At 36.4% G+C, this 12,365-nt stretch overlaps 1 protein-coding gene across 1 annotated transcript in view; it reads right to left on the minus strand.

Annotated features, from left to right (window-relative positions):
- The window catches only part of PCLO (piccolo presynaptic cytomatrix protein), a 316,269-nt gene that overhangs the window by 297,872 nt on the left and 6,032 nt on the right, over positions 1-12,365 (minus strand). Inside the window, exon 2 of the mRNA XM_057380904.1 lies at positions 10,926-12,177. Coding sequence (XP_057236887.1) covers positions 10,926-12,177 — 1,252 coding nt within the window. The remainder of the gene's footprint in view (positions 1-10,925; positions 12,178-12,365) is intronic.

Here is a 12,365-nt window from a genome sequence, read left to right on the forward strand (position 1 = left end):
AAAAAAAAAAAAAAAAAAAGGCATTATAATTAAGATAAGACAAAGTTAATAATATAAATACAATAATAAATTATTCTAACATAGGACTTGTTGCAATATTTCAAACTTCTCTGTAACAAGAGAGAAATACCATTAATAATATTTTACAATTAACATGCACAGCTGATTATTTTCATTCTTCTCCACATTGCTGTGAGTCAAGCTATTACTGAGCTCATGATTCTAATGGCTTCACATTCAGTTTACACACAGCTGAATACTGGAGGATAAAAACTGAACAGAATGAAAAAAATGCATTGGAATTTCATGGGACCCAGCAGTGATTCATTTACAGCAATGATTTGCCAGAATAATGACAAATACTGCTAAAATAGTTGAACACATYAAGTGTGCTGACAGAAAACAATAATCAGAATTAAAACACAGTAAATGCATAATTATCTTTAARCATACATCTATCAGGCTCCTCATACAGTTTATGCATTTGGTAATGGTTTAAATTACAGAGCACAGGTATTGATGGCATATATGTATCCAATGAATTAAGCACAAAGGTGTATAAATAGGCATCATGTATAACACAGACTTGMTTTACCACCAATTTCAGAGGACAAGTCTTCATCCAAAATCAGTGAGGAGCTTTGCCTGAGCCCCGATGGTATTTCAAGAGCCATAATTAGGTCTCCCAAAATTCCTTTCTTATTAGAAGTTCCTAGGGTAATTACTGTACCTCTGTRTACAACAGACCCCTCTTTTCACACAAAGGATAGGGAATAAGGCAAATAATGCATTTACCCATATTTCTCATCAATTATTGTACCTCACAACTTCAAAACATTTTTTATCACTCCCAAGCAGCATTACATGAGAAGGAAATGGTATTTTCTAATAAGACAGAAAAGCCCAGTTTCACAGTCTGAGAAAGGATCAAATTGCCTAAAACAAGTGGTGACATCCTTCTTTCCAACACTAGCAGAAACATTATAGGCAGCAAAAATGCCATTCAATATGGCACAGAGTCCCATGGGCCTGCACCTGCAGGTAGATATTTAAGCAGGTCACCTGTAGCTCTTCTATTCTTTAGTCTGTGTATGAAATGCAGGGGTACAGCTGCAGCATTTGCACTCACCCCTGCAACAGATKGAACAGCAAGTAGGGGAACACACAACGTTCAGTCACCTTTCCCTTAAGGGTGAAGACTTCTGGATTTGTTTCTCAGTCAAGTCTTGATGATCTCAGAGATCTTTTACAACATGCATGGCTCTGTGGTGCTATGAAATCTCTGCAGTACACAGAACAAACCTAGAGGCACTACATGCAAAGAAGGATTTTGTCTGCGTAACATCAGGGCTCAATGGAAGGAAAGAGCTGTGATGTCATGGACTGAGGCAATTAATTCATTACTTTGGTGAGTCTTGCCAGCCTTGTATTTTTGCAGCAGTAAAAATTAAGAGTTAGGTGCAGATCCCTAAAACGGAGTTATTTCAATTATTCTGATTAATATGCTATAAACACTCACTTTGGAATGTAAGTTCACTATTACTAACAGCTTCTCAATGCCACGCCAAATTTTGATCTCCACTGTATCTACCATTCATAGTAAGGCATCTCTTATTTTCCATTTTCAGTGCAATTTTTTTAGATTGTTTAAACAACCCTCTGATCTATTTCCAACCCATATAGCAAATGACTGTCAAAAAGTGAAAACAACTGAACAAAACTTGAAACACATATCTAGGCTTTGAATTATGAAAGGAATCAAGTTCAGACCTGTACAGAGGACTTGAGAAGGTATTGCATTTAGCTGAACTCCCATTTTGTTTGATTAGTGATCACTCCCCTTACTTGATTTTAGATATTAGTAATATAATTTAATTAGATACATACTAATACCATTTCTGGATGAATCCTTAAGGGTTTTCTAGGGCTTAAGTGTAATCAAAGACCAGGCTGTCACAGTTGTGTCTTTGGCAAAGTAACTAAGATTTCTTATGTTAGGGAGGCAGGCTCTGCTCTACAGAGGAACAAGACAAGATAGTGTGAGAAGCTTTTAAATGGACCTAAGCAAGGTATGGCCTTTTCCCTTATCCAAAGAATTTTTACAGATATTTAGAAAATGCACTTTCCATAGAGAATCACTGCTTCTGTTTCTTTCTGACACCTGGGCAATAATAGGTGCCTACCCCCTCTCATTCAGCTTCCAGGAAAATTAAATTCAAGTCACTATGACACCTTTAAGGCCTCAAATGAAGTAGCTGTAGCTTTACTCCTAAACCACTAATTTTTCCTTATTTAAAAAAAAAATTATATACCTATATACACATATGTGCATTCTTGGTATAAAATCAATGCCTCCAAAACTAAAACTGAATTAGCTACTCCTACAGCTGAACTTCAAAATGGAAAATGTAGGAAGTTTCACTTCACAGTATTATTTTTTAAATTTTCCTGGTTTAAACATAAAATTCCTCCCATGCATTTTTGTGGGAGGAATTAAGTGCAAAAACCCTCAAATCATTATAGCTTACACACATCTTCAAACAAATACAAAACTGTGCAAACTATAGTCCTGTGATTGGAACAGCAGGAGTTCAAAATGAAATGTGCTGTGTGATATAGTCTTCTGTCAAACACTTGCCTATTTGTTCTACTGGAATTACAGAGACTTTCCATAAATTTTAACAGGAACAGGCTTCTGTTAAATACAGATGCTTTCACACATAACAGATGAAATAAAACTTATTGCTGCTGAAGACACCAAAAAAMCCCAAATGTTTCTCTATCCTCAAAGGTGTTCCTGGACAGCGGTTCGTGACTTCCTAGTCTCTTTCTCCCCATTTATAATAYCTTTTTGTAGCATTAAAAAGCAAAAGTTTCCAGAGGAACTTGTGAGCTTTAGCAGTTCCTGTCTGTGAAGGAGATTCCTCTTTGATGTTGAGAAGCCTAAGCTGTCTATTTTTACACCAGTATATAGGGGTGAGAGCTGGGTCTTATTTCTAGAAGAAATCTGTACGTGATTTTCTTCATTCTGAGCCGCATACAATAAAGGGTCATAACTAGGACTGTAAATTTGACAGATTTCATGCAGCATTTTTTGTTCAGATTTCAACTCCTGAACATAACAAGTTGCTTTGTCTTCTAACTGTTGTTAGAACAACAAATAAGTAATTAAAATGTATTTTATGTATTCATCAACCATAGCATCAACTCTTCTAGTCTGAAGCACCAAATGMATTTATTCAATATTTTACTAACAACATCCATGGAGAATTACTTTAAAGGAAATTATAACACTACATTTCATAGATTATGAATGCATAAAGAAAGACAAATTAGCAGTTGACACCAATAATATGAGCCACAATTCAGTCCTTCTCCCTATCCTAAACACAGCCAACACAACTGAAAGTAATCCATTGTCGATYACTTTCCTCAAAAAGGGCTCAGATTTGTTCTAACAACAAAAACCCATCAAAAGCAATAGGAAAGCTATCAGTAAGTGCATTTCCTGGCATGCTTAATTTCTATCCCTGCAGATGATGTAGGGGAGGAAGTGAATCTATCTTGATTCTGTGTTTCCAGATGTACATGAGAAATAAATTTTGACTTGCAAATTAAATATATTTCATATCAAAATTACTGGCACACAATATAAATGTGACTCTCAGAAGCCATTTTAACAGTCCTTTTGCAGAGTAGACATAATCAAAGGGAAAGRGTCTCATTCTCATTTAGACCAGGCATTTGCTGCTATAAAAAGAAACTTAAAGATATACATAAATTATTAACATCCCCTTACATTACCACAGAAATGTAAGGATTATAAAGCCTTTGCATTACCACAGATACATAAATGGACTTTGCTGACATTGCTCAGCTCCAAAGCTTTATTGACAAAATCAGTCTCTCGTCTGAGAACACAGCAACTTGTTTGGTCCCTGACAATTTCAAAGAGCAGTGATGAATCCAGATTTGCCTCTTAGCAGGAATTGTTACCAAGATGATGAGARAATCATGAAAAATAAAGTGCTCAAGAACATGATTTTATGCAGCTTCATGCAGTGTGGTACTCTGAGACAAGAAACTAAATAGGAAAATCTTGTTATGAACAAAAAAGAACAACTATCACAAACYAAATTAAATTATTCAGTCAACATACAAGTGAAAATGTCTTCTAAAGAAGCCTCTGAAATACTGGAGACAAAGCTTTTTCTTCTACACCATCCTTCCATGAATAAGATCTCATCTGTTCAAAGTAATTACACTGAACCAAACATTTAACTATTGTACACAGAATGCAACTGATCCTCATTTCAGGCAAATAGATCATCAATGCAAAATACATATTTACCTTCCTCTCAGATATCAGATGAGTTTATCAGGGAACACTGACTCAAGATGCTCACAAACAYGACTCTAGATTCTAGTCAGCAGCATAGTCCATGGGTATCCATTCCATAAGCCACAGCAATGGTCATAAGCTCTGTAGCTTGGTGTTAAACCAGTGCCAGAGAAAACTTTTTGAATAGACATATTGAAAAACTATTCTTAAATATTGCTTAGCTATTCTAAAGCTATTAAACAATAATGGATGTTATCACAGTCTTAAAACATACTATACTACTCTGCTTAAATAACCAATACAAAACTCTGTAGTTTGCATATGAATTATGAATGTYTGGGGAACTATTATTTTATAGCTTACAAAATTAGAATCATAAAGCAAAATCATGAACATAATCTTTTGACTTTCTTTTTTGAATGTCAGTATCTCAGGTTATCTAAAAATTAGTTTTTATAGCCAAAGATATTATTAAGCTGCCTCATGCACAGGACGAGGCAAAAGGCTTTTAAACAGAGCTCAGTGCACTGTATCATGCAGTACCGCAACAAACACTCATTGCTTTCATTAACATCACTGAGATTTAATATACAAGAAACACGTGAATGATTAACAAAAAATTTCACTGCAAATCAAGAGAGYGGCAAAGAAAAGGTTAACAAAGTTCATCCGTGCTGCACTGAGCGAATCAGGAAAAGGATTAAGCTGTCTGGTGAGAGCAGGGCTGGGCTGTGCTGCCCGCCCAGCAAACMCCATCTCCACATCACATGGCCTCACATAGTAGTAAATTACAGTTGCTGAGCAACAGCAATTCTGGCGCAGATGGCTGACTGCAGTTGACATCTTTAGCTATGCAGATTAATTTATTATTTACTTGTGTTAAAAACTGGACGGGCCAGCTTTCTGGACTAATGAGAAAACACTCCAACATATTGTAGAATATTGCTCAATTAAATTATTGGGAAACTATTCCCCATGCAGAGGGGTTTTGTCTCTATCTTTTGCCCCTTATGTAAAATTGAAGGGAGAAAAAAAAAAACAAAACAAACAAAAAAAAAAAACAAAAAACCACAACACTCAACCCACAGGGCATCACTACATTTAATCCATAAAGTAAAGCAGAAATGTAGGCACAGGATCTTCCTCTAAGACAGAAAAAATGTGGGAGTTTGTTTAAGAATATTCCACAGAGAGACAGTATCCTGTACTTCCATAACCCCTCTGTTTGAGGATYTTTACAATTTTCCCAAAAGTCCATGTGGCAGTTGTGGCTAGGGGCAGAACTACAGGAACTATACTAACTTCATTTCATCACAAAAATTGTGAATAATCCCCATTTGCAYAGAAATTGGAGTGTTAGTAACAGTGGAACACCCCAAGTACTCTTTGTACCAAAGTAAATATTTCACACTTTCATTGCTTTTGAATGACAACTAAACAAGGCTTGTTTGCATCTGCTCTGTGATCAATWTGATTCCGGACTAAAGTCCATCCTCTTTTACAGAACTCCCCTAGTTTTACTTCAGCACAGTTAAGAGTTGGTATGTTAATTTATACTTTGAAATATTTAGAAAAGCATAGGGTTTTGTTGGAGCTTTTAAAAAATTCATTTATATACAACTCATGATAATTATAACAGCTGATAATCAGATTTAAGTCCTTGACTTTTTTCTAGTTTGTTCTGCTTTACTTGTATAACCCTTATAACCCCTCCAAGTCCACATAGGGTGTAGAGTTTGAAAACTATTTTTCCTGATATTAAAAAACCTTAGATTTTGGTGCATGCCACTACCCATAGTGATGGCAGTTTTAATCTTGTTTATATATAATTTCCAGTCCAAATTGCATTCTGGTTCTTATGCACTACTACAACAACACAGCAGAGTCTAGACTGCAAACCACAGGGAATACTTCAATCAACAGCTTCTTTTACTGTCATGTAATCAACAAAGATTTAATAGGGTAATTTCTATTAATTTTATTGTAAGTATAAGCAAAACTTATCTGGATTCACTACCAAAATTATAGTCATTTTCCTTATTTTGAATTACTATATATTGTTCTTCCCATACAACCTAATAATAATGAAAATAACTGAAGAAAATTATTGTCTTTTTGACTGTTTAAATTCTGTTTAGTTACTGAGTCTACTTCATGCCCAGGTATGCTTAAGAYACTTCGAGCTTCAGGACTTTAATAAAAAACAAATACAATACCAAAAATCATTATAAAGCTTTGAACCCAAATATTATAATTTTAAATCAAATGTTATGATATGATTGTAAATAAAAGTAGAGGAAGAAAGAAAGAAAGAAAAAAAAAAATAAATCAAGGCAATAGTATGTAGTACAATTGATATGGAAAATTTGTAGCCCTATCAAAAAAAAAGTTAAAAAAGAGACATCCTCTCTCCCAAAAAAATTTACAATATTAACAAAAAAAGGAAATATTTCAGATTAGATTTTTCATGTTAAATTGAAAAATAAATGTGCAATCCAGTAAAAAGTTCTATGTGATCAGAAACCATAGATTCCACTTTGAGACAGTCAACTATTTAGGGTTTCTTATCCCTCCTCTTGGARTTTTCTAGCCCTCCTCTTTATTCCATTAGGATTAAGTCAGCTTTGRTTCAGACGCATTGTTTGAAAAAAATAGTCAGAAAGAATCAAATATTTTTTTAGAATTCACTTTACCTCCATCCAGAGAGCTTTTGGCAAGTAAACAAATCCTACATCAATACACAACTTCACATTATCTGAATGTACAGTTTTCCTTAMGTACCTATTTATAAAAATATACCTGGCTCCAACAGGAATTTTAAATGGTCTCTTGAAAGAACACCAAAGCAATGGATGAAATATGGCATAATGTAGATAAAATTCATGCAGAATAATCCCTCCTCAAAAACCACCAAGGAGATATGCATCCACATGTGCACCGATGCACATCACAGGTGGGCTCAAGGAGCAGAGCCCACACACAGCCAAGTGTCCAACATGAAAAGCATTAACACTCCACTTGRTCATCAGCTTTACAATTGACCATCATAAAGAATGCAATGACATTGTTATTACCCTTTAAACCCTTGCTCAGTCTGTATTGCTTGTATCTTCCAATAACCAGTTCACAGGAAATGAAAATTTACTCCAGCTGTTGAGCATGTGCACTGATCATTTAGATTTAACCATAGCAGTTCATGTTTTTTGTCTAGCTTTATCAAAAACTATACATAAGCATTTAACTAAATGGATAATTCCTCATGATGTTTTTGCTCATTTTCAGAAAKCCTACTCCTATTCGAATGTTCTAAAGGGCTGAATCTTTTTTGGGCAAGTGCTGGTTTCTGATGCTAATGGCTCAAGGGAGTGGGTTTAGGAAAATAAAATGGTAAAAAATTGGAAAAATAAGTTACTATGTAACAAAATGTACTCTTCCTACAAGGTTCTGATGTACATGAAAGGAAAATGGAATAGAGTAGCTGTCCTCAAACCTGCTTATATAATTTTTTCCATTACTTTATGCAACTGTTGCTAGGCAGTCATGTGCCATGGTGATGAGTGGAGTWTGAATACCTAGACAGATTAGAGAGACATATGCTACTGAACACTTATGTATGGTGTGTTTTCTCTCTAGACTGCTGCACAAAAKCAAGACACCAACTAGCCTTCTTCCCCAAGAGGACTGCAATGTCAGATGGTTCAGAGAAACAGTTCGAGGGGTCTGACCTTGTGGCAATACAGGTATCACTTTCTGCTCTTAGTTACAGAGTTCTCTCTAGTGAGTTAAAACAGACAGTGTGCATGTACTACTGCATTTTAAATAGAGGTTTAAATGAATAAAATGAATTAATTTTATTTTTATCTGCACTTTTTATAATGGCTTTACAATGTGTGCAATCTACTTCCTAAGCCAGTTTGTAAAGCTTGTTAAATTCTTTTCAGAATCAACTACAAATAYAGAACACAGAAATTTAGAAAGATCTACATTGGAAAAATTATTCACTCTAATAGTTTTGGAGACTGAGATACCTTCTAAGAAACTTGTAAGAAGTGTATCTTAGGAAAATAATTCAAGCAGCTGCACAAGGGAAAATGTTAGAGAACAATAGTAATTTTTTTTTTTTTTTTTTCTAAATAAATGCCTTCCACTCCCCACATCCAATTTGAAATTATTGCTTCCCAAWCAGTAATGTGTTTAGCATAAGCGATAAAAATGGCACCTATAAATGGGAAAAGCACAATGCAGGATTCCAGAATCATGGAACATGGCAAAAAGAACAGCAGGGAAAGTCAATGTAAAAAAATAAAGTCAGTAAGCGCATGGGTAAGACCCAGATTTTTGGCAATAATACTTGAGGAGAACTTTAAATGCAAGCAAAAAAAAAAAAAAAAAAAAAAAAAAAAAAACAAAAAAAAAAAAAAAAAAAAAAAACCCCCCCCCAAAAAAAAAAGAAGAAACAAAAAACAAAAAACACTTGCATCATGAACAAGAAAATTTACAGCCAAGTCACAAACCATTATTTTTCTGATAGATGGGAAGAAATTGGTAAAGTATTGTAAAAAAAGGAACCAGAAACTTTTGTTAATAATCTAAATACTGACAGGAAACAGAAACTAGAAGGAAAATTTAATAATAAATCAAGTGGGAACCTTGGCAGCTTTTTTATGTGCCAGAGTGTATTCTATTACTTTCACCCCATGTTCAGTAATAAAGTCAGATGTGATTTTTGTTGCACTTCAATGGCAGACTGGAGCAGGACACCCACAATGAAGTTACAGCAAGACAGTTGGTTGTGCAAAGCTAAGCAAATGAGAAAAACCTGACTGGGAGTCAGTAGATTGGAACTAATAGCTGAATAATTAGATGTCCAATACCTTCATTTACTGAAATGATTTCATCATAAAATAAATGCATATCCTGTGTTTATTTCAATGTGCAATATGAAATTCAAATCCGCTTTTACATATGTATGCAATCAGTTAGTCTTAAATGCAGCTGTATTTATTGTCTAAAAGTCCTGAATTTCACACTTACAGAGTACCCACTTCAAAAACTATTACTTATTCACAGAATTTCCAAATACTCGGAAATTTTCTTACATAAACTCTCTCTCAAAACTTATTTCATTGGAACATGCCAAAGCTGTTGACCATTTCCATGGAAAGTCTGAAGCTTTTAAAGGAAAACAAACTTGGGACTCCAAGAGACTGCAGGAGCTGTGGAAATGAACTCATCACTCACAAACAAATGYAAGAAATTGTGGCCTTAAAAACATTGTCAGAACTTGAAAACAAAGGTTTGTGATGAAGCTTACTCTTTGACTTCAATATCAATGCATTACATTTCTTGCCTGTTATAAATAAATACACCTTTTTTTTATAACAAAAATCCAGAATAACCTCATGTAGACCATGAAGTATAGAYACCTGGTTAGTTGCAGATGCTCTGAAGTTTCTGCACACAGCTGTTCAAGTCATTCCTATTACAGTCCAGGCTCAAATTCAGCTATTTAAATCCTCAACTTCCCTAAACTCTAAGAAGACCTTACGCTCTTAAACCATTCAATTTTAAATATATAGGTACTATTTGTCAGGCTCAAAATACAGTACCCGTCTGTACTTCTTCCTGTGTGCATCTCAGGTCAGCTAAACTAACACCAAAGCAAGACAAAAAAAAGTTGTCTAAATATCCCTTTAGACTATTTATCATTAGTTAGCCTTTGGTGCCAGGTCTACAATGCTTGAATTTCTATAAATTGATAAAAGTGTTGGTACTGAAAAGAAACTACATTGCAAATTTAAAATTAGCATATCAGGATGTACAAGAAGCTGTTCAAGTAGGAAGAAGAGATCAAACAGCCRCATGAAGCCTTATTTCCATGCAGAGCAATAAAGTATATGTATAAGCAATAAATCAAGTTACCACAAATCTTAGGTTAAAATAAATTCATTTGAAGTCCTAATATTGCTTTCTATTCCATTTTTATGTTATAGAATTACAGCAAGAATGGTGATCAAGGTTAGAAATAGTCCACAGAGATCTTTCTTAACATCCCRCAAGAACGAAATAAGCCCCATACCACCAAGTCAAACTCATGACTCAGGCTTTCARCTATCGAATACTGACACACTTGTAAAGCAAATCCTCCCCACATCCTTTTCTAAACCACACACTGTAGGTATGAAGACTGCAGTTCTTTGGGGTTTGCTTCACTTAGTTAGTTCTTATAGCACAAAAAAAAATATTTATAGATAGATTTGTGCATGAGTATTGTGGTCAGATTATAAATGAACAGCAGGTGCATAAAATCAATCAAAACAAGACAAAAGTCATATTGGGGTGTCTCTTCTTTTTATATGAAGGAATATGAATACATTTCTAAATCTGTATGAGCAGGGAACCATTATATTCTTCTTTTCCCCATTTCACCTTGTTTCACTCATAAGCAATTTCCTGAAATAGCATTAATTTCTTCACTGAAGTTATCATGATGATATACTGTAACACATCTGATGTTTCAACACAACGAAGGTAAATTTCATTCTTTGCTCAGGTAGTGAACATCAATTTGAAAATTACTCACCTCTGTGATGTGAGGATTAGGATTGAATCCACACAGGCTGCAGACTACGGTGTGACACTGGGTGCATGTGTTGTAGTTGGCCTTTTCAGGAGTGTGCAGCAGCAGCTCGGTGGTTGTACAAAGAGGGCAGAAGGTTTTCTTTGGGGTGGATTCGGTGGGTTGGCTCACACCAGCTTGCTTTTGCTGCGGGGTTTTTTCAGGCCCTGGTTGCTGGCCGGGTGGTTTTGTAGGTCCTGGTTGTTGTGCCRGGGGCTTTGTGGGCCCTGCAGTCTGAGAAGAGGGTTTGGTAGCCCCTGCCTGGGGTGGCACTTGTTTCACAAGCCCCGTTTGCTGCRGAGGTGGCTTCCCAGATCCAGGCTGCGGTGGCTGTTTTGCAGGTCCTGTTTGCTGAGCAGATGGCTTTTCAGGTCCAGGTTGCTGAGAAGGCTGTTTTGGAGGCCCCGCCTGCTGCGAAGATGGCTTTACGGGACCTCCTTGCCGTRCAGGCTGTTGCGATGGTTGTTTCGCAGGTCCTGGCTGCTGTGATGATGGTTTTGTGGGAGGTGGTGCTTGGGACRTCGTTTTAGCACTGTCTGGTTGCTGTGGGGATGGTTTGGTTGGGCCTGATGAAGGTTTTGCAGAAGTTTGTTGTTGAACCGGTTTGGTTGGTTCTGATGGTTGTGGCTGGGATTTCTGTGGTCCTCGTGGCTGGGGCGGTTGTTTCGCTTGCTCTTGCTTAGCATCTGCTGGTTGGCCATGGCCTGGTTTCTGAGCTTGCTTTGGTTCCCCAGGCTGCTGCTGAGGCACTGGCTTGGAAGACTCCGTTTGTTGGGGGGAAGGTCTGACAGGTCCTTGTTGTTGAACAGCTGGCTTCGGAGACTGTGGTTGAGCTGGATGCTTCGCAGGGCTCCTCTGCTCCTCAGGTTTCCCTTGCTCTTTTGGGGTAGCTTTTTGTTTCCTGCCGGCTTCTTCATGGGTAGTATCTGAATCCGATATCAAATCAAAAGGATTGAATTTGTTCACAACTGAAGTGACTGCACTCAATGGATTGGCTTCTGAGAGAAAACTGGGCATCATACTTGGCTTCTGATCTTCTTTAAAATCAGTCCTGGACTTTGATTCCCGTAGACTAAAAGTGGAAGGGCTCCGTCCAGGTGCCCGTTGTTCTGTCTTCAGCGCATCTACTGTTCTGCTTTTACTTAAACCTGGTGGTCCTGGATCTGGAGGCTTCCCTGGTTGTCTGGGAGGGTGGCTTGTACCAGGTTCAGGATGTCTGCAGAGAGAAAATGTAATAAAATTAAAATAATGCATGAAGTGCACTGGTAGTGCTGGAAAGTCTCTCAGTGCTAAAGTGTTTTCAAGACCAAGGTTTGTAACAAGGTGAGTGTAAAAAATATTTAAATAATCATTGTTCTTTAAAGGCTTATACAACTATTCAGTCATACATTGTTTTATTCTTTA

This window comes from Malurus melanocephalus, unplaced genomic scaffold, assembly GCF_030028575.1.
Source record: "Malurus melanocephalus ecotype Western Australia unplaced genomic scaffold, MMel_1.1 scaffold_478, whole genome shotgun sequence".
NCBI classification, from domain to species: Eukaryota; Metazoa; Chordata; class Aves; order Passeriformes; family Maluridae; genus Malurus; species Malurus melanocephalus.